The sequence below is a fragment of the Cajanus cajan genome, chromosome 5 (assembly GCF_000230855.2).
Source record: "Cajanus cajan strain Asha chromosome 5, NIPB_CcT2T_4, whole genome shotgun sequence".
Classification (NCBI taxonomy): domain Eukaryota; kingdom Viridiplantae; phylum Streptophyta; class Magnoliopsida; order Fabales; family Fabaceae; genus Cajanus; species Cajanus cajan.
The window spans coordinates 15694956-15718364 of NC_138521.1; the positions used below are offsets into that span (position 1 = coordinate 15694956).

The 23409-nt window shown below is 33.0% G+C and overlaps 2 protein-coding genes across 18 annotated transcripts; one reads left to right on the top strand and one right to left on the bottom strand.

Moving 5' to 3' along the window:
* The first annotated feature begins 1326 nt into the window (after positions 1–1326).
* On the top strand, positions 1327–3962 carry LOC109818642 (beta-galactosidase 12). Of its 16 annotated transcripts, none has more exons than XR_014433924.1 (6): positions 1327–1673; positions 1750–1909; positions 1989–2466; positions 2554–2629; positions 3009–3172; positions 3263–3962. XR_014433924.1 is itself a non-coding variant. In XM_020384172.3 (3 exons), the coding sequence occupies exons 1-3, from the start codon at positions 1573–1575 to the stop codon at positions 2196–2198; spliced, it is 471 nt and encodes a 156-aa protein (XP_020239761.1). In that variant the 5' UTR covers positions 1327–1572; the 3' UTR covers positions 2199–3962. The 16 variants fall into 16 exon arrangements, 1 of the variants encoding a protein (XP_020239761.1); XR_014433927.1 differs by having other exon boundaries at positions 3021–3172; XR_014433929.1 differs by having other exon boundaries at positions 3071–3172.
* Positions 3963–10193: 6231 nt separating this feature from the next.
* LOC109818645 (uncharacterized) lies at positions 10194–18040 on the bottom strand. 2 transcript variants are annotated; one of them, XM_083074988.1, is made up of 3 exons: positions 17709–18040; positions 13921–15139; positions 10194–10735 (listed from the first exon to the last, which is right to left on the bottom strand). In XM_083074988.1, exons 2-3 carry the CDS (start codon positions 15114–15116, stop codon positions 10621–10623), a joined length of 1311 nt encoding a protein of 436 aa, XP_082931114.1. In that variant the 5' UTR covers positions 15117–15139; positions 17709–18040; the 3' UTR covers positions 10194–10620. The 2 variants fall into 2 exon arrangements, with proteins under 2 accessions (XP_082931114.1, XP_020239764.1); XM_020384175.3 differs by having other exon boundaries at positions 13921–15185; positions 17709–18039.
* Positions 18041–23409: the final 5369 nt, after the last annotated feature.

Consider the following 23409-nt stretch of genomic DNA (forward strand, 5'->3'; position numbering starts at 1 on the left):
AAGAGTTATTTAGTAGAGTAACTCTTAATTCTACTAAAAGTTACTATTTGAGTAATTTGATCCTTACGTACATACACTCACACACACATTTATAAAGGAGTAAAGTATCAGTTTGGTCTTCAACTTTATGGGGCATTATCATAATAGTCCTTGTGTTAAGAAAAATGAAACTTTAATCCTTAACTTTTATTTTCGTCACACAAATTGATCCCTACCATGATGGAAATGTTAACTCTTTTTGTCAAGTTACTACTTAACATGTTATGTATCGCATAACCAATGATGTAGTTTGTCACTTAAATGTAAAATCACTTCTAACTTAGTAGGGATATTAATGGAAAAAATTTATCTCATTTTTAGGATCAATAATATTGAATTAGGGAGGTGAAAAGTTAGTTATTTTTTTTCCTTTTTAACCTAGGCCTTTGAGAATTGAAGACCTTTCATATCTTTGTACCGGTCATTCACGTCTTTTTCCCTTGAATTTGAATCATTAATTTTTTTTTTTATTGTTACTAAGTTGAGCATGTGGGTTGTTAAATGTTCCCTAGGGTGTTAGTAATTTTTTTCACCGAAGAAAAGATATGTATGTTGAACACATTATTCAATACATTTTTTCCTGTAGGTTTCATTTTCATCTTCATTGAAATCATTGAAGTTTTATGTTTAATTACCTTAATGTTCTTCACTACTTGTTTAATGATTGATTTTTTTTAGAGAACATGAATAATTTTATATTTTTATTGAAATAGCTTAAATGTGGGTGTTTTGTAGCAATTTTATTTGGTGATTCTTGTTAGGTTGTTGCATTCTTACTATGTTATTTGACTGGTGATGAAGAGGAAGTTTGATTAACTGGTGAAGGGAGGAACAATATGGTTAGGGCTTGTGGTTAGGAAACAGATCCATTAGTTGATGATGGGAGCAACAACTTGCCTCATGTTAATGATGAGTAGCAAGTACCATTAGTTAGTGATGACAAGTGTGACACTCTCTACCTCGTATGCATAATACAATAATTATAAAAAGAAAATATCATACTTGAATGATTTCAAACAAAGATAAAGAGTATCACATTCGAAATTTTAATAAAACTAAATCAATGCCTAACTATTACAACTTTTACTGCTAGAAAAGTACTATTTAACATCACTATATTTACATCAGTTTTAATAAAAATGATATAAATGAAAAATATAGTAACAATTTTGTAAATAAATAAAATATGTAAATATATTTACACCGGGTTTATGGAGAAACGATATAGATATAAAAAATTATACATCGATTTTGTGATTGACCAATATAAAAGCGAAATGATAAAGTTATTTTACATCGGTTTTAATTTTGATCAATGAAGTGAAGGCCAAATCTCCGAAGTGACAAACCCTCTCGACATCTCAACACTCTCGGACGTGCGCTCTTCTCTTGTGCGCGGACGGGAGCTCTCGTGGGCACTCTTTTCTTCCGACCTTTGACAACCATAAGGAGCTCTCCCTCTAGACATCTCAACACTCTCGCGGGCACTCTCCTATTGCTGACCTTCAACAACCCCGGAGGAGTGTGCTAGAAATGTGGTGGTGCTCCAAATCCACAAACGCTACCAAAGGAGGTTTCCTGAAACGTGGTGGTGCTCGTGCGAGTTCGCCGCCGAAGAGAAGACTAGAAGATTCGTAAGTTTACTTGAAAACTATTTTGGAATTTTTCAAAGCTTGCTATAGTGTGTGATATATTTTGTTTAGGGTTCAGGGTTGAACAGACCCACCATCCAAGCCTTGCCGGTGACACACCTTCGATTCCCGCCGCCAAAAAGCTTCTGACTTTGGATGATGCAGAAGTAGATACTGTCAACACGATTTATGGGTCTGATAAGGTGGTGGTGATGATTACCAATTTAGAGCCTTTCTTTGTGAGAACATTCACCGTGCTTTCTCTTTCTCACCATTGCTTCGGCTTGCTTGAGATTCAACCTTTTTATACTATTACAGACTACCTTTGATGCCCCAACTAGAGTTGCACCACTGACTTTAGACATGGCCAGTATGGGAAAAGGTAAACTGTGGATAAATGGACAAAGATTGGGCCGCTATTGGCCTACTTACAAAGCATCTGGTTCTTGTGGTTACTGTAACTATGCAAGAACATATAACGAAAAGAAATGTGCAAGTAACTGTGGCAAGGCTTCTCAAAGATCGTGAGAATATCTAGCTTATTCTGTAGTTCTATTCAACGTTTGTTAATTGAATTATTTATTATATATTATTAAGGTGAAGTTCTAATTTTGGTAGGATAATGATATGTATTAGATGTAACTTTTATCCTTACTTTATAGTAGTTTATAATTTGGCCGAGAAATGCATCCAGTTGAAACCACAATCTAGTACACATAGGTTGGCGGGACTTATGATTGGAATTCTTGAAGAAAATACTGAGGTGATTATTGGACTATTGCTGTCAAAGATTTAGGTCTATTTTTTTTCCTAATATTCTATTATTTGATTCAATTTTTCCCTTCACATTTTAAACTTGGATAAGCATTGTGCAATGTCTCAGGTTGTTTTAGCAGATGTTCCAAAGAATTTGGCCCTTAGTGAGAGCTGTTTTCTCTTCTATTGTTAACTGATTCAAAGTAAGCTTACAATCAAAATTCTCAAAACCTATTTTGCATTGATTTTTTAATTTAGTGTAGTTTTGATTATAATGGGTTTGGGGGGAATCAGCATAGTGGAGATACATCAGGTTACATATGCTCAAATTCTGTCATCACATGCATTGACCTAGCAAGTGAGTGCTAGTTACTTAAGCAAAAATATCCTATTAATCTGATGTCAAATTGATGAATAATGTTTGATTAAGGCACATCAAAAATTGCTATTTCGCATATACAGATGCCTTTGATTTTGACATATCGTTGAAAAACCAAGAGTAAGGATGAAATTGATGTCTTGTAAATAGAATTTAGCATTACCGAGCCAATGCCAAATGAAAGTTAATTTATGAGATTACAGTTTGATCAACAGGACAATAATTTGTTTGGTGCTCCTATGGTCTAATGTTCACACATCTGCAGATAACTCCAATATATTTAAAATCATGCATGAAGCAGGGAATGTGCTTGTTAGAAAATTTATTTTACAGGAAATCTATTCAACAAAATGATGTGTTGCTTAAGGTAACTGTTTTTGTGTACTATTTGTTATTATCTATTTAACAAGTCATTTCCTCATGGTTTAATATGTTTTTGATATGCTTGCACTAACAGGAAAATAATTGTTACTCATGCAAAATATTGAGATATGCCGTTTGTATGAGCTTGATCATATCAGTTCAAATATTATAAAGGTAACCTGCATCTTTTGATTGCGTGCCTGGCCTGGTGATGGAGGAGGCCCATGGGCTAAGGGCCCAACTACTAGGGCTATGACAAGAAGGATGCATGAAGAGTGGGCCCAAGCCCAAGAAAGGCCCATCACTTTATTTTGTTGGGCTTTGTCTCAAGCCCATTAGATTAGGGTTAGTATAGGATTAGGCCTTGGTGCCTTGTATTTCTTTTTGGGCCTTGTATTTTCGGCCACTTAGGTTAGGCATTTTCATTTGAAGGTCATTTGAAATTAGGGTTAATTAAGGTTGCATGTGAATTGTCATTAGAATGTAATTAGCTTTGCATTTGATATGCATTTCGGCCATGTGCACACATGCACATGGTGTGACCGAAATGCAACTCAAATGGAAGGCAAATCACATTCCAAATGAGGTGCACATGGGAGGTTTCGGGTTTGGCTCCCAAAATTTGAATTTTGAATTCAAATTTTGGGCGCCTAAGGTTAAGTAACCATACCATGGTTTCACTTAACCTTAGGCTAACCCATGGTTCACTTTGACCTAATTTACCCTATATATTCTATATGGCCGAGACTTGTAGCTACTTTTGGATTAATTGAATGAGATTTCTCTTCTTAGAATTCTCCCTTCCGAAAGTCACCTTTTCCTAAAACTCTACCCTACTTGAGATCCTCTCCTTGTAGAGTTAGGAAACTTACTCTTCTCCGGACTTGGCTAGAAGCAATCATAGGTCACATTGAAGCTACTTGGAGTCTTCTTCCTTGTTGATCTTCTAAGGAATTCCGAGAAGCTTGAAGTGTTCATGAGAATTCCAAGTGGAATCTCATCACCTGGGGATTAGAAAATATTATATTGTTCTTTCATACTACAATATACTTTTGATTGTGTGCCTGGCCTGGGGATTGGAAAATATTATACTGTTCTTTCATACTATAGTATACTAGAACTAACCTGCACAAGAAATATATAGATTGCTGGAGTATATCATTGGAAACATGACCATAAGGTGTCGGAGTATTTTGGCTTCAACAAGCCCAAGACAGAAGTTGTCTAGATAGTATTGCCCAACAGTTATTTGATTTTGTTGGAAAGCCAATATCCAATGAAAGCTTCAAGGTAGTTCTTGTAATACTCCAATAATAAGCAACACATTGAAAGATTTTTCATATATATTAGTTTATTCCTATTTATGAACATTTCTTTTCTTGATTATTATTTAGATTTCTAACTTCATCCATTCTTTTATAGCAATGGGAAGGCATGATTGAACTATTGGGCTCCGAATCTAACCTTGTTGGAGGTCTTGAATTTTTGCACAAGTATAAATGATTGAATATTGGATACTTCACAAATTCATATTATAATATTTCACAAATTCATAAGTAACTTTGATTAATCATATACTTTAATAATATTGCACAAGTATAAAAAAAGAATAATAAGTTTAAAGGCATGATTGAATTTTTTATAAAGGTCTTTAATATATTGACATTTTCTTAGCGACCTTGTACTTAAATATATTGTTATTTCAATTATTAATAAAATTCGTAACTAAACTAATTTTTAATTCATATTAATTGATTAATCTTTTAATTTCCTAACAGGAAAATTGCATCTAAAGATTTACATGCATGGTTTATTTACTAATCAAATCATGACAAAATTAAATTCTAATTTTGTGATATTTCGTCAATACAACTAGTGATAAGTATATCTTTATCACATGTAGCTAATCTTTAATTACCTAATTTTATATCTTGTAGAACAAAATCATATCTAAAATTTAAGAGATTGTTGTACATTGTATACAGTTGTGTTATATAACTAGTCTTTTTATTTGTTTGGGTTCTTTTTAGGGTGTTTATGTTATATGATCTGTTTGGCAAAATCTTGTTATTGTTGTGACAATTCGAATGATAGAATATAGAAGCCCTTTCCCTTGGTATATTGTATTTGAAATTTATTATCATAATTAGTAATTAACAATCCTGGGTAGTGGTGTAGAGCGATCAATTCCAAAAAAGTTATTGTGAGATGGATGCTCAATACCAAGATTATATAACAAAATACAGGTAATCAGAAAAAATCTAAAAATAAATTATTTTTTTTAAAAAAAATACAATCTACATCAATTTTCTAAGGAATCGATGTAAATTTATGCATTAATTTACATCAATTTTCCTGAGAACCGATATAAATTTATATATAAATCTACATCAATTTTTCATAGAACCAATGTAAATTTATACACAAATTTACATTGTTCTCAGGAAAATCAATGTAAAATATGCATAATCTACATCGGTTTCAAAATCGATGTAGAAGTGTATACATTTTCTAAGTTGCTTTATTCTACATCAGTTTTAGTTAATGCATAGATGGCTTCGCAGAACTGATGTAGTTAATGCATCCTGTAGTAGTGTTTAAGAAAAGTATGTTGTAAGGAAGTAAACTAAAACTCCTAAAAAAAAGCATGAAATGTAATTTAATATCCTCGTTATCACAAATATCACAACTCTCCCTTCAACCAACTAGACTCCTCCAAAAAATAAGTCTCTTACAATCACATATAAAACAACCACAAGAAAAATAAGGGAGTGAGAATATAACTCATTCCGACTACCGATGTAGAATAAGGCTAGGTAGTCACACACAAACAATATATATAAAAAACAATGGTTAAACTTAGTGTACATCTCATTGGTTAAACTTAGTGTACATCTCATTCCATCACTATATCAACCAATACTTTTGTTCTCCCATGTGCCCAAGCAATGTACAATACTTTTGTTGAACATATGTAAGAAGAAATGTAAAAGTGAAAACTAACATAATCAAATCCATGATCTCAAAATTTTTTATACCACCACTAGATTATTAATTTTATATATTTATATAGTGACACATAATATATATTTTAAAATTTAAATATATATATATATATATTATTTTTAAAATTTTTTAAATATTACATTGTATGGATCGGTTAAATTTGAAGTTATGTCTTGATTGTGAATGTTGGTTTTAAGACTAGTCTCGTGGAATTATAATAATTTGTGTTGTAAGTTTCTTTTATAAGATTATCTTAAGTATGATTTGATATTTTTCAATGCTTTAAAGCATAAGTTTCACATGTTTTCAATTATTTATAATTTTTAATATAAACTATCATATGAGTTAATAGCTGACTCAATAGTTTAACCTTTAACCCAATAATCTAGTATCCCAACCGACTTTCTTACTAGGTCAAATCTAATAACATTAATTCAACTCATGATTTCATGTTAGTTTCTAAATGATAAATATATTTTTTCTTTTATACTTTTTATATCAAGTATATATGAGTGTTGTACATATAATTAGGTAAACATTTCCTAGTGGATTGTAAATTTTTTAATTGATGCCAAATTTTATTTCCATTTCGAGATGTGTTATATCATTTGCAAAATTTTGCAAGTCATGATAACAATCTTAAAAATGAAAATGAACTCTTCAGTCTCCGTTATGCATATTTAATGAATGTGATCAAAAGTATATTTAGTATTGTTCCGGTATGCTTAAAAAAGTCCCACATCGCTTAGGAGTCGAGGCTAAGGGTAGTTTATAAACACTCTTCCTCCTTAACCTACTGAGACGCCTTTTAAAAAGACAAAACCGTGACGGCCCAACGAGTACCAAAGCGGATAATATCTCGGATGCAGTGGCCCTAACAATGACAGCAAACTTACGGTAGGAACATTTGGCGTTAGAAGGAGGGCCTAGGCCACTCATGCCCCTTAGCATCGACTGGGGGGCTTGTCCCGGTATGCCTAAAAAAGTCCCACATCGCTTAGGAGTCGAGGCTAAGGGTTAGTTTATAAACACTCTTCCTCCTTAATCTACCGAGATACCTTTTAAAGGACAAAACCATGACGGTCCAACAAATCAAAACGGACAATACCTCAGATGCGATGACCCTAATGATGACAGCAAACTTACGGTAGGAACAAGTATTTATATAACCTTTCACAATTTATAAGTGAGTGTTTTCAATTCTATTTAAAACACGAGATGAATTGTGTTTATATGTATAGTATTGCATAATTTCCTTTACAAAATGAATGTCTCTTCGATGAATTTTCTATTGAACTAGTAAACTAATCTACATCTTTAATATTATATGTTAATAAATACTATAATTTTAAAAATATTATTCAAATTCAAATTAAAGAGTATGGATGAAAAAATGTCAATCCACGTACGTCTCCATAAACAATCCATTAACCTTTTAATTCGGGCGATAAAAGTTAGTTAGGCAATCACAAACTAAGGAAAAAGAAAATGAGGAAAAGCATGTAACGAATCAATTTGAATAATTAATTGAAAAAAAAAAAAAAAGAACTCAGGACTACAATAAATTGAAGAATTAAAAAAGCTACATTTTACACCCTTTATTCTATAAATCAAACTGTTATTACAAAATATTATTTATATTAAATATTATAAAATTGAATAATAAAAATAAATAAATAACTATAAACTATATTTTATATATTTTTTAAAAAATAAAATTAGTGATGAAATAATTTATATCTAACTTTAAAAAAAAAAAACTTGTCATTAAATTAAGTTATTCCAGAATTACTGAAAGAAATTACTGATTCGTTAATTTTTAAACTAGTATATTACGTTTTGGTTAAAAAAAAAAGTAGTATATTACGTTAATTTAAATGTACATGAATTGGGTATTAAATAAATATGAATTAATTTAAAATGTGATTTATATGAAAGAAATTTTTAATTTAATAATGCTGAGTTTTGAGATAAAATTATATAATTAACAATTATTAAATAATGTAAAACTATTACAAAATTTATTCTAATGAAACTATTACACAAGTTTAGTTTTGTCAATTGTGTCATAACTTCAACTTTACTTCTCTTTATTAGTTTTAATTTAATCTTAGAAAAAGCTTGAGTTAATTTCATTGAAAAGTAATTACTTAAAAGGAAAATAGTGAATATAATTAAAGACGTCGTAAGTATATATACCCTCTATTATTGAATTTGTTGTGACCTTCAAGCACGTTATGCATTCTATTGTATGAATATATAAACTCCTGCAATTGGAAGGATTACAAATAGCTAAACTAAAAAAATCTATATTATTAATTTGAAGTACATTTACCACGGTATAATGCATCTTAAACCCTAAGTATATTTATCATACTATTTTTTTTTAACAATATTATCTAATCATAAATTAAAAATATATAATAAAATTCCTAATTTTGTAATAATTACCTTAAAAATTATATGTAAAATTTTTCTTATTAATCGACGATATAAAAAGCAATATATGAAACTAAACTTTATTTAGTATCGTATAAACACATTTAGATTTTGAATGTACATTCTATTTTTTTTTTTTTTTAGTTCTTGTAATTTTTTTAAAATAATCTTTATGATTTTTTTTATTTTAGTCCTTGTTTTTATTTTAGTATTTATAATATTTTTTCCTTTTAGTATGTATAATATTTCATTGTTTTTGAGTTAGTCCTTTAAAAAATATAAGAAATAAAAGAAACATTACAAAGAAAAAAAGAAAAATTTTGAGTATAATACAAAGATTAAAACAAAATAATAAAGATCAAAGTTAAAAAGAGAAATTTTACGAGACTATTTTAAAATCATAATTTTCTAAGGGCGAAAATCGAAATGTTATGAAAAATATAAATAAAAACAAAAACAATTTAAACAAATTTGAAAAATAAGAAGAAAAAAATTAAAAATGTTATAATCACAGCTTCTATACCACGAGGGTCAGTTAGTGGTGAAGAATTAAAATAGATGAATAAAGATTTATATTCTATTCTCATTCTTATCGTTATAATTTTTTCTAATAATTAAAAAAAAAAAAAAAAAAACACACACACACACGCACACAGTTTATTTTAGCTTTATACAGATTCCTTGACGTTCATGCATCACAATGAAGCAAAGGCCAAGTTTTAGCAATATTTGAAGACAACTAAGAAAATTAAATACATAATGTCTCCCCACACGAAAATAATTGTAAGATTCAATTGCATTTTCTCCAGAAATTTTTCTTTATAGAAGGGGTAACGTAAATTAGAAGGTCAAAATACAAAATAGAATCATGTGATATGCAGTGCAGAAGAGACTCTTTTTCCTCTTTTTTTCTCTTCTTAAAACTTGGCAATTTTGAAGAGAAAAATGTCTCGTTAATTAAAGTAGGAACGATTAAGTTAAGGGAAACAAATAAATTAGGATGAAGTAAAACCTAAATGAAGTCTTTGAAGTGCAACCAACGAGCAAGAAGCACAAATGTATCGCGCACAACCATAAGAGAAGACCACTTTTCCTTATTGAAATCATATTTTTCTTCATATGCAATACTCCAACAAAATAAGAAGCTTCACCTTAAACAATTCTACTTGTTAAAGAGCACTATATAAAGGGTTGGACTAACGTCAAATATATCGTGAGAGATACATTAAGATGAACTCTATCTAACTTTTTTTATAACAGAAATATTTAGATTAGGGGACTCTTCAAATCAAAAACATTATTCAAATTTCAAATTCACTGAGATAATTGAATAATACTTATTATCTTACCATATGTCTTATCCAAATATATATATATCAAAAATTGTGAAGATAATCAAAGTAAAGTAATATATTCAATTGCTAGTAGATTAAAAAACGTTGTTTAATAGTTTATAAGATGTGAAATTATAGAGAAATTAGATAATCACATTTTTAAATGCAAACTGTATGTCTAGCGCGGATAAGGATACTAATTTTTAGTTTTTCTTACAAGAGGCAATTAACTGAATTAAGGGGGAATGCAAAAAACAAAATAAAGTTGTTAAATTATTGGATTTTATAATATCTAATAGTATGTATATATACAGTAAATAACCCTCGAACATTAATGATCTTAAATTGAAAAAGTGGCTCCTAAAGCAACAATATAGGCAGCAAACTCAACAAAATCCTCAAAGCCAGCCAAAACTATGACAAAACAAATAAAGGAAGTCATAGCATAAGGCTAGGCTGGCCCTAGCAGGACTCTAAATCAGCTATGATTCACTAACAGGGAAAGAATAACCAGATAAACTAGTGATGAATTCCTATCACAATCTGCACGAACTGCCTTTCATGATCCATAACATAACCATACATAGGACAAGGACATTTATAGTCTGGTAGTTCACCCAAGTCTAATAACTGAAAGGACAAGATCTTCATGCATAAATCTGTAACATCAAGTTCATCGAGATTCCCAGTCCTTCAATTTTCTGCTTCCTTTAGGTTTTGCTATAGGTGCATTCATAGCGGCCATTCTGTCATTATACTTTGCACGAAGTGGATCGTTGTAGGTCCACCTGTAATACAATTCAATAGTAACAAGAACATCAGAGCAAAATATTACAGCAGTGAATGTATACGTATAAAATGGTCCTAGCAGTAGTACTAAAGAAACTCTTTTTTCCAGGAGAAGGGGAGGTCTGGAGGTTAGTCGCAAGTTAAGAAAAATAAATTCCAATCATCAATGCATTAACAAATCCCAAATTCTTGTCAAAGGAGATAGATCAGACACAAGTAAGATCCAGAAAGCCGATGCAGAAATTTCTTTGACAATGCAGCAAATATTACCTAAACATACTTAAGCCCATTATTCCACAGATGATTATCAATATGTAATGACATGACCGCAAGCCTATCAACCTAGACTCCTAGAATGACAATGCATGATAAAATTCTTGTGGGATAAAAAAAATTGTCCAGTCCTTTTGTTTGTATAAAATCAAAGTGTGGTAGAATCAGTTTAACAAGATACATCAACATCCAAAACATAGAGTCAGCATTGTGTAGATAATAGAAGTACCATTTCAGATGGTCTCAAGACAGAATATACCTTCATCTAGAAATTAATATAGAATCAAAACTTTTAAATGTTATGTTATACTCTCCTAACTTCACAAATTACAAGCAAGCAAATGACATAAGTGAAATCCAAAACTACAATGAAAACAGATAAGCATAACTCATGAGCATGCACTTGTGTCAAGATCTCACTAAACCATATCAAAACCAAACATGCACTTTTATACCCACACCACTCCATTTCTTAGAGCAACAGAAAGTATTGGGTTAAATCTTCCAAGTAGAACTTAACTCTTGACTGTTTCTACTAACATTATCCTAAAGTACAACGACATCAACTCTTAGTGTTGAGAAATTCTATCAGACTAAAATCACTCATGTCTTCAGATAAGCTAATGCAATAGCTAGCTCCCTTCCAAGAGCAACATTGATGTGAGATCCAATTGAATATTTAGAACAAGGAGTAGGCACGAAATCTTTCATGTATTTTTTTGATTCAGAAATCAAAGTGAGATCCACTTGGACATTCTGGGTAAAGAGTGGACTAGCACAATTGCCCCACTTTGGCGATCAAAGAATCCCCAATCTTTGCCCCCTTTCAGCTACAGTATTACTTTGGTGAGGTATATGCTCAAAAGGGTGGATCCAAGAACTAGAAGGAAAGTACCAACAAACTCCAAGGGGGAATTTGGTACACGGAAAGATTTTACTTTCTTGAGAATCTGACATCGGGAATATTAGTTTTCCGCGTTTGATTTGTTATTTAAAAATAACATTTTTAGGAAACAGTATTTTCCAGGATGGTTTTTGCATAGGTTTCCCACATAATTATTTCCATGTAAAAGGTGAGAACCTAACTTTTTCAGGATAAAAATAAAGTTTCAATGCGATGAAAACATTATGTTACCTTTATTTGCTTATTTAATGCAATAAAAATAATTGATTTTCAAGTAACATTTATTAAATATTTCTAGAAATATTTATGATCAACCAACCAAATTTTCATGATTCCTAGGATTTATAGTTCCCATGAATCATAATTCCCAAGCATGAAAAAATTTGTCATATACCAAGCATTACCTAAAAGAAATATTATCAAGAGTTTAGACAAGACCTGAATTTCATAACGTAATATTTAAATCCAAAGGCATGCATAGTTCTTTTTTGCCATGTCTGTTATTTTTAATGGACTAGATTTATAATACCTTCAGTTCAGAGCACACAAAAATATCTTCTGAAGAAAGGTGTTTGAAGAACAATGTGATGCCACGACCAACAAAAGATACAAGGTCAGGGACAATGCAGAAGAGCATAGAGGGATTTCAGAAATTTCACCAATGCATGCGTAAATCCAAAAATACTGGGAATTTCTAAATAGTTTCCATGAGAAAATGGATGGCCAATCAAAATACTGGGAATTTCTAAAGAAAATATTGAATATTGAAATTCAGTATCTTAATTAAGCATTTTAAATACTCTAAAAATCAGATTCCTACTTTAAATCATCTTATACAAAAACAGCCTAAGAACTTGGGTCCAGGTGAAAGGAAAACAAGTGTAGGTGTTCACCTGTACTAAGAGAGCCACATGTCTTTCAAACAAAAAGCGATATGAAGAGTTATAGACACAGTAGCTATTTAGATTTCTTCAAATCCCCATTCATGTAATGTTAATAACCTACCATAGAAGACAAATCATGATAATGATGATGCTCAAGAATACAGTAATCATGATCATCATCAATTACAATACTATTATCAGAAATTTAGGATATTCTGTTCATGGTACAAATCATAGATCTAACCGGGATTGGAAGAATGGGTAACTGCAGTATACAAGTAGCAGCTATGTATGACCCCCAAATTACTGATTCAAAGGCTAGCTCGAGGAAGGGCTGGAGAATTATTGTGATATTGTCCATGTCTTCAAATGTGTATTCTGGTCATGTTCTTAATCAATGTGGAACAACTTAACACACCTCTCATGCCTAGAACTGGACATTTGGAACACATAAGTTTGCAAGACTGAATATTTGTTATGACCCAAGATTAAGACTAAATTGGCTCTAATACCATATCAGAAACAAACCAAGCCTAACTCACTCCCAAAAGCTAGCTCAAGGGTGGAGGATTGCTCCAGTCTTATAAAGAGTATTTTGGCTATACCTAGTCAATGTGAGACATCTTAAAAATATTTATAAAGAAAAAAGATTGGCACATTATGACAAATCCATACACACTCCCCTCGTGCTCTGGTGCTCCAGGTTGGCAGTAAGTTATCTCTCTCCCCTAAAAGTGATTGGTTGGACTGCACCGTTTCCCTATCATCACATATACCTTATTGATCTTGGCCTTTGAGCCACATCAGAAAACCATTCTTCATAAAAATACTATCTCACTCTTCTGATGACTAATAAGAAGCAAAATTTTCTATATCACAAGAGGAAAATAAATAATACGTGAATATTTCACTTCTGACTTGAGCTTCTTGATTTCATTCAACGTATGTAAAAGTGATGTCTGACACCATTTTCAACCAATGCCATAGCAGGTGGACTTCAGAAGTAAGATATGCAATATATATTTTTTCTTGGGATAAAACAGAGAAAAATATATCAAAGAATAGAACACACAATCTATCGCTACTCTTGAAAAATATAGACCATAGAAAAAATAGAACTTACGGGTTGTTCCAATCAGTAGTGTCCTCATTGACAAGATGGGTCCACTTAGTTCTTCCACTACGACCAAAGTGCTTGACTTGCATAACCTTTGGTAATATTGTCTTGTCCATTTTATCCTCCCCAGTTGGGGCAGAGAAATCACGTGTAAAAATCCCATCAGATCCAACAGTGGCAGCTTGATCATCAGATTCAGACTGGAAGAAAGCACCTTTGTGATAGTATTTCTGCATAAACCTCCATTTCTGCTTTGGTGGTGGAGCAGGTTTTGGATTCTTCCTTTCCCACTCTCTCCTCTCTTCCTCAGTCATGTTTCTCACCCTCTCAATCTCTTCTTTTTCCTTCAACATTGCCTCACGATCCTCCCTATCCCTCTTGATCCTACCAATCTCTCTCACTTTCCAAGCTTCATATTCCTCTGCCTCATTGATTTCATCATCAGTATCCACATCAGCGATGTTGGCCTCCATTTCCATGTTTTTCTGGATCTCTTCATCCTTCCGGATCTCCTCAACAACAATCTGCTTTGTCTCAATCCTCCTTTCCTCCAATCTTCTTTTCCTTGCTTCCTCAAGGGCTTGCTCCTCAGCTTCAAGACGCTCACGCTCAGCAATAGTATCTCGCTCAGACTTGGGAACAAACACAGGCTTCACCATAGCCACTCCCGTATATTCCTCATCTGAGTCAGTCTCATACTCAGATTCCTCCTCCTCCTCTTCTTCTTCCTCTTCATCCTCCTCTTCTTGAGGAAGCGCCTCTTCCTGCTCTCTTTGAAGCAACTTCTCTTTAATCAGCCTCCTTCTTTCCGCCAAAGCATTCTCATCTTGTTCTTCCAACTCCAACCCTTCCTGCATCCTGGCCTCCTCCTCAATGGTGGAGACAATCTCAGCCTGCCGAATGCGGCGATGATCAGCCCGGACCTCCTCACGGTTATCAATCCGGCTCTCAGCCAAACGCCGGAGCCTACGGTCATCTTTTCTAACAATAGCAGCATCTTCTTCGTGACGAGGAAAGGCTTTCTCCAAGGCAGCTTCCCTGGAGGGTCTAATATCAACGGGGGCAGCGTCTTCTATCTCATCATCAGCCCACTCAGGAACTTTACCAGGCCAATAACGCTTAACTTTCGTTTGCCCAATTTTACCTCTGAGCTTATCCCTAATTGCTATTACAGTATCACTAACACCTGCCGTCACTGACATTGTTCCTCCTCAATTGAACACCACTGGGAAAAAACAAAAACTAGCTTCAATTCCCTTCTCCACCAAACCCTATTTTGCAAAGATGCATAGTTGTTAGGAAAAACATTTATACAGCGACAGACAATTTCAGATGAAATTATAAGTAAAATTGCAAGAAAATGAATGAAGAAATGCATGGTGAATGATAAATTTTGATATGCGAAAGATTTGAATGCGTAACAAACTAACAATAAGGGTTTGGGTTCAAAACAGAAACTTGAATTGATAGAAAATAGAAGGCATAGGGAAAAAGGACTTATGGTTATAGAAAACAGAAAGCACTTTTGAAAGGGTTGCAAGAGCTCATCATGTTTGCCCTTGCTGTGAGCGCTCCTTATCTTCAGAAGAAGACAATTTTGTCAAGAAGGTTGGTACATTTCACAACCTATTATAACATACTGATATTAATATTATACTATACATTGGCTTTCAGCAAGCACTTTATATTTTTTATTCATTTTGAATTGCCTTTTCTTTTTTCTTTTTTCTCTTTTAATTACAGCAAAGAGTGAAGGCTGCTAGTTCAGCTGAACATATGAAAGTTCTCACTGTGGAGTCCTCAAATGCAGAGCCTCATATCAGCAGCTGGACAAGCTTCGTTTGGTTTACGAAGATTATGTTAAACTTGGCAAGGAGACAATTCCAAATGCCAAAAAGGAAATTCAGCAACTTAAAGAAGAGATGGATGACAAATCTCTGGCTCTTGATGATGTAAGTATCATAATTTCTTTTTAACATTTCCTGGAAATTTCTTTTAAGTAGGCATTTGAATCCCTACGTACTCATCAATTCCTATCTTAAATTTTTGTTTTGTGGATGATGATTATTATTTTATATCAATTGCTTAATATTATCTGTTTCTGCCTCTTTTTTTTAGTCTCTTGGTGTTAACTTGTTTTGGATTATACAACTCCAGCAATTTTCAGGCTTTAGGTGTTTTAGCACAAATAAAGACTGACAAGGATTTGATTGAGACATTGGAGCAACCTGTTGAAAATGCTGACCGGCTTTTCCTTGAAATTCAACATTTGCAAAAGGAAGTTGAGGAATTAGAATATAAGCTTGATTTTCAAGGACAGGGAGTGAGCACTATGGATGAGATTCAATTGGAGCTTAACACATTGCAGAGAACAAAGTAAATAACTCTGGTTAATTTTTACTATTTACGAATGTGGACAATTTTACAATCTAGATCATTATGATAATTGAATCTCATCTCAGCATCATCTCCTATTCCCTGAGTGCACTTATTTACTATGAGATTTTGTTTTATTTTTCTTATTTGTATCATTATTTCCTCGCATATCTTGGTTACAAGGTACAATTTGCAATCTGAATTGGAGAGGTTGAGGGATGAAGAGAGGCATATGGAAAATGATCTATCAAATATTTGATTACGGTGGCACAGTCTAAGGGAGTAGAAAGTGAAAGCAACTGCCATATTGGAAATGTTAAAAGATTAGAAGAAGAATTGGTACGGTTAACTGAAGAAAAGACCCAAGTTGATCTTGATAAGAAGGTGTCTAATCATCTCATACATTGATGGATACTTAATTTTAAGTTATAAGCATATGTAATGGCCTTCTTATCCCTTTCCATGTATATATAAGCACCTCATACACACATTTTTCAAAAGAAAATTTAATAAAATGATTAACGCTCTCAACACACATGCTATTATCAGTTATTGTATATATTATAAAGATATTAAACAGCTCCCGCCCCGCCCCCCCTAAATGAATTGCCTCTTTTTCAAAGTTCTCAAGCTTGCTGATTGATACATACACTTGTTTTAAGTTCATTTCAGATTCTATTGCAGCATTTGGCAGAAGCTCTCAACACAATGGGTACATAATTGTCATTAAAAGACCAATAGTTAAAATTTTGACAATCATATATATGTTTCTATACACGTGATTTTATCATAATATCCATTATTAGTTTTCTAGTCACTCCCACTCCATTGCGGGAAATTTAAAAGCTTACTCTCCTGACAACAACCAGAAATTTATTTACCATATATTCACCTTTTTTTCAGCGTGACTTACTTGATGAAAGAAAAAGAGGGTTGGTTTCAAAATAAGAAAAGAAAATAGCCAAGGTGGGAGAAAATATAGATAGAGACAAGTTTCACATAACAAAATCAAGTTAAGATTTAAAAACTGAGAGAACAAATTTCACATATACTACGCAAAGCAATTTAAAGGTATTATTATTGTGATTCTTTCTCCTTTTGTCAAACTTCTATTGATGGAATATCACTATGAGCTTAATTAAAACATGTAAAAGGAGATGTGTATAATTTGATCAATCCAAAACTGAGGAACATGATCGACCCTGAAAAGTGATAATGGGCAAATGAGATATTATTTGTTTTTCCATTAGTTGATTATTTGATTTAGAAGAATAACCCCTTCAGTAATTAAAATTTATCCTATCTATGCACAAAATAGCCACAATAACATGTTATACACCACAATTGGGTCTTCACACAGGAAAACTCAGATTATCTCAATTCCTAAATTCTAAAAAAATCTAGGAAGAACATCCAACCTGGCTTACGCGAAGAAATCGTCTTTCCAGCTTGCAACGAACCCAAAGCACCCCACCGTACTTCCACCATGCAGCGAAGAAATCAGATTACCGAAAACGTGGTCGTAGAAAGAGAAAGGGTTTCCTTGAACAACGAGAGAGCGTGGAGTAGCGTTTGGCGTGGTTGAGTACCTCGCTCGTGGCGGCAGCGTCTCCGCCGTCAAACATGCTCTCTCCGACAACAGCTTTGCTCCGACAATAACTTCTCTCAACGGAGGCAGGGTCTTCTTCGCTCGTGGCCTTCTCGTATTACTAAATGAACAGAGAGAGTTGTGAGAGAATAGTATATTTAGGAATTCTTGGTTCATTTGGGGTTTTATTCATTTTATTTTTAGTAAGTAGGAAGATAAAGTTTAGACTTAATTAAATTTAAAAAATAAATTAATAACTAATAGTAATTAAATTTATAATAATAAATTTGTGGAATATCAATCATGTTTACTTCTATAAATCTATAGATCTTCTAAGGAGTGGAGATGAACTTCACGAGGATATTAAATTATTGTTTATGGTTTCGTCAAATATTTGAGACTAATTCTCAATCATTCAAGGGCATGTTTGTGCTTTTAATTTTGTTGAGATCAGTCATGTTCCCTTTTATCTCCTTGGAAATCCTTTTTTCCTTTCCTTGATCCTCTCCGAAATGGTTCATAAATTCAACAAGTTCCTCCATCTACATATACTTAGTAGCACTTTTGTGAAGCTCTTCCATGGATAAAGTTGATTTTTTATATAAACTATAAAAAAAAAATGACCTAGCTTGAGGGTCGACAACATTTTGTGTAAAACAACCTCTTCGGGTAAGTTGAGAGTTTCAAAAGCAACCTTCCCAAACTTATCCATGAAGGCCTTAAGAGACTCATCATTCCTCTATTTGACACTAATAAGTGTCATTGAGGTCATAATATGTGTTGGCTAGTGCTAGACTGCATAGTGAACTGAAAGACAAGTACCCAAAAAGAATTCACCAACTGAGAGGGTAAATGACTAAACTACCTCAAAGTTACACCCTTAAAAGAGGTAGAAAATAAACGGCACATAATTGCATCTATATTAGTGAACATGCTAACTTGAGAAACATATAGGTTGACATGATCATTAGGGTTAGAGGTCCCATCATATATATCAAGCCCTAAATTTTTCCATCCTTTTAGAAAAAGAGCCTCCATGATTTCATTTGTGAATGGGTGTTTCCTAAATTCCTCATATATTGTTGTGAAGTGGGGTACCGATGTTCCAGCTTGTCACGAGATGTGTGTTGAGGTACCGATAGGCCATGATGCATTAGAGGAACGAATTGTCCTAAAATGTACTGCGTGAGTTGACGATGTTCTAAAAGGAAATGTAGAATCTTCTAAGAAACACACAAACATCCACTAATTAATCCATAAGGTCATCTATCCTTGTATTAACATACACGCATATCAAATCATATTAGAATATCTACTTTAAACATTTATATATACCATCCCCAAGCATGTATGAATCAATCACCATTTACTCCACACAACATGTACATGAAACAACTTTACCACATAACATCATACAACCTTTAATAACCTCTCAATCTACATGAAAACACCTCAGAACATCATAACAAAATCAATTTTTATCCTTGCATTGTCTAACAGTTCAAAAACATTATGACAGCATACATCTCTCTTCAACAACTATGAAAGAAAATGATACACACAGAGTTATACTCATCCAAATAATCTCAATCCTATCTAAGGAAATCTAAGAGAATAAGCTACAACTCTTATAAATACATGAGATTCTAAAAAGATCATTTTCTTAGCTAAAAATTTAAAAACCACAATAGATATATTCAACGCTTACAACTAGACCTCTTATCACCAAAGTAGCTATAACTGGAGTTCTAGACCTCCGTTTTACCTGATTCTAATTCCAATGGAAAGATAACGTCCAAGGCTACAACTTTTGTGAAGACTACAAAATCTAATTCTGTCAATACGATACTCATATTGGCACAACAAATCTGCAGCAAAAACTAATTATGCTTGACAACAATAGTGTACTAACATCCCACAAAATACCTCTTCCAAACTCACTCCTTTCCACCTTAAACTCATATCCAAACTTCCCACTACAATCCTAAACTCAAGTAACTCATATATTCAACACAAAAGACTTAGAAAATAAAACTCACATGCTACCTAAACCATAAAAGGTTAACATGCAAGCACCAACTCTCAAGGAAATTACCAACATTTCAATCTCTCATCAAGAATACCAAAACTTCAATTCTCAACATACAACCTCCTTGGATTCAATCGCTATAACTATAGATTTCAGAAACTCCATCAACCTTAAACTCTCAATACACTCGACAATTCAATGTCTCACCCACACCCAAAGTTCTAATAGTTTCTAGTTTATTAGGACGATACTTCGTCCACTACTACTTGCACCTATGCTCGCAACACGAACGATACCACCCAATCGCTACTTCTTACATAAGCAAGAAGTATTAAAACAAATAAGCAATCATGAGAATGAAGAAAAATAATCATAAATAACATCATCTAAGCTATATCATGTTTATCATCCAAATTCTGAGAAAATTGTACACACAATTAAATAAAGAACAAACATAATCAATCAGCACACTAGCACATCAATAAATTTCACAATCAATTCATTCCATCATTCATCTACTAAACAAGCATAGTAGACTCATAACTCACGGCCGATTGGATCGACCTACTCTGATACCACTAAATGTGACACCCTTACTACCCCAACACATATCTTATAATAATGTAAATAAAACTAACGAATAAATTTTTCAATGTTGGTAAAAAGGGTTCACATAAAATCTTCATAACTATTCATCAATAATCAAAATAATTGAAAATAAAACCTAAGAGTTTAAAAATTGTTTTCAAAATAATAAATACAACTCCAAATCCATATAAAAATCCATGTCCTAAAATCCTTTGCCCCGATGTCACAATATTAAAGCATACCCACAATTCAACTGTTGACATTCTAGATGTCACTCATAGCCGAATCTTCCTCACCTAAAACATCCACAATTTGTACAATGAGAAAAGAAAACATCTATATGTAAAGCACACAAGGAAAATCCATAACATAATTTCATCATAACTAATTACTTAATAAAATATTCACAAGCATTTCTATATATCATAATTTTATCAATCATGCATCATCTTCACATCACAATTCACAATCACACCAATCCATCACAAATCTTGCAATTAACACTATGCCAAGGTCACGCCACCCCTGTAGCATCTCTTGCCCAAGGTCGTGCCATCCTGACATAAGTGCTACGTGTTAATTGCCTCACACATCCCACAATATGCTAATGTCACGCCATCCCTATAGCATCACTTACCCAAGGGTCGTGGCATCCCTGGTCATAAGTGTGAGGAACCACAATCACATCACATTCACATTCAATACAACATCTCATTTCATGTCAACATACTCACATCATAATTAATTGAACAATAATATACCATTTGCCACATCATGTTATCAATTTAATACTAAAATGGTAGATATAATGTATACATTTGTGCCAAGACATCACACCGCATTCCATAACTCAATTCCATATCACATACACAAAATAAATAAGTCCACACAAAATAGTGGTTCACATACCTCTCAAGCAATTCACCATGAATCCACATCTAGATCATCAATTTTTACCATATAATATAACAGTAACATTTATAAATTAACATAACACTCAATTGAATCACCAATTTAATAGAATCTTAACTCAATTAGTAAAACTCCCAATTTTTCTAAAACCTAACTCACAGACACTTTTCTACAATTTCGTTCTCTCTCCCAGATCATCATTTTTACAAATTAATTACATATTCCTAATCCTCAATACATGAAAAATCTAATGGGATCATCAATTCCTCAAACATAAATAATTATAAAATTACCCATAATCCTACAAAATTCCTCATCTACCCAATTCCCTCCTATAACTTTGCATACAAATAATTTCCTTTTTCCTCGTACCTCGATAAGCAGTAGCTGAAACTAAAACAGGATCTGATTGGTCTCCTCCTTTGGGTTCCCCTCGGTCTTCAGAGAGTGCAGAAGGAAAAAAAGTCAGAAGTGAAAAGTGTACTTTTGGGAGTGCCAGAGTGTGCTATTTATAGGCATCAAGAGTAGCCAGAACGACCCGTTTCAAATCTGGAACGACCCGTCCTGGACTCATTCATTATGTGTAAAATTCACATCTAGAATAACCTATTCTTAAACTAGAACGACCCATTCTGGGGTTGCATTTTAACCCATAACGACCATGTTTGGAATGGCCCGTTCCCAACCTAGAACGGCCCATTCCCAACTAGGGTTTATAAGCCTTTTTAGTAGTTTGTAACGGTCCGTTCCAATTTGGAAACGACCCGTTCTAGGCTACTAAATCACCCTTATTTTAGTAGTTTGGAATGGCTCGTTCCAATTTGGGAACGACCCGTTCTAGGTTACTAAATCACCCTGAAAATTATTAAATTACCCTTCATAAAAGTATGAAAACTGAGGTGTTACAAGTTCAGTGTTTTGTTGTCTAAGAAGAGCCATTTCTTCTTCATAGTGCTTCTATTGCAGCTTACTTTGTGTCTTCCATTGTTGTATCTTTCGCTGCAGCTTGGTAAGCACCTGAGAATTGTCAAGCACTCCATAAGGCCTAGTTAGTGAAGCTCTTGTTCTCGCCATTGTCTTAGTGATGTAGAGTCCGTAGGAAAAGTTTTATTATGGGCCCCATGGTGGGTGCCAAATTTTCTTGTTAAAAAACAGGTATAAGAAATCTTCAACTAGTGATCCTTAGTTCCCGACTTCTCGATCCTCAACCTAGCGATCCTTGATCTTTGAAGATCAAGTGGTTTATACCTGCAACAGGGACTCTAATGCCAAAGCTAGCACGTACTTAGAGCTATAAAGTATATATTATTTTTTATGTATCTCATGAAGGTTTGATGCAAGCATATTTATAAATAAAGAAAAGTTACCATTGATGTTTTGCTTATTAAGTGTACTCAAGAACCTTTATTGCTTTGTAATGAACGAGCATTACTTTATGACACATTTATCAAGGTTGAATTATACTCAGTTACACACAAGTCATAATGTTGGTTCCCAGGTACATGTGGAGTTTATAAGCGATTAGCACTCAAGGGTCAATATATGCTATCAGCCTTGAGACATCTCTAGTATGGAAACAACATTATTAGCTTACCTAACTTTAACTTTGTGTTATTGCTTTGATACTTGAAAGACTTGACTTTAAAAGAATACTTGATTATTAGAGCATGGAGAGGCTTTATTGTAAAATAATACTTGGTTATTTGAGCCTAAAGAAGGTTGACTATAAAAGAAAAATTGGTTGTTTAAACCTGGAGAGGCTTGACTTTAGAAGAATACTTGTTGTTAGAGCCTTGAGAGACTTAACTATAAAAAATGTTTGATTTTTGAGCCTAGAGAGACTTGATTGTAAAAGAATACTTGTTGTTTAAGCCTGAAGAGACTTTCTATCAAAAAAAATACTTGGTTAGTTACTTGAAAAGGTAAGTCAAAGAACATTTAGGTTGAGTCAGAAGTGGTTTGTCAAAGAATACTTGTATCTTTGTAAAAGTTAGTGAAACTT

What these genes read in the sequence shown, in the direction of transcription:
- LOC109818642 (XM_020384172.3), top strand. Translation starts at nt 1,573, where the DNA reads ATGTGGTGGTGCTCCAAATCCACAAACGCTACCAAAGGAGGTTTCCTG. An exon ending in AAGAGAAGACTAGAAGATTC is followed by an intron (nt 1,674 to 1,749) that starts GTAAGTTTACTT and finishes TTTAGGGTTCAG; the next exon opens with GGTTGAACAGACCCACCATC. An exon ending in CCAATTTAGAGCCTTTCTTT is followed by an intron (nt 1,910 to 1,988) that starts GTGAGAACATTC and finishes ATACTATTACAG; the next exon opens with ACTACCTTTGATGCCCCAAC.
- LOC109818645 (XM_083074988.1), bottom strand. Translation starts at nt 15,116, where the DNA reads ATGTCAGTGACGGCAGGTGTTAGTGATACTGTAATAGCAATTAGGGAT. An exon ending in ACTACTGATTGGAACAACCC is followed by an intron (nt 10,736 to 13,920) that starts GTAAGTTCTATT and finishes ATTGTATTACAG; the next exon opens with GTGGACCTACAACGATCCAC.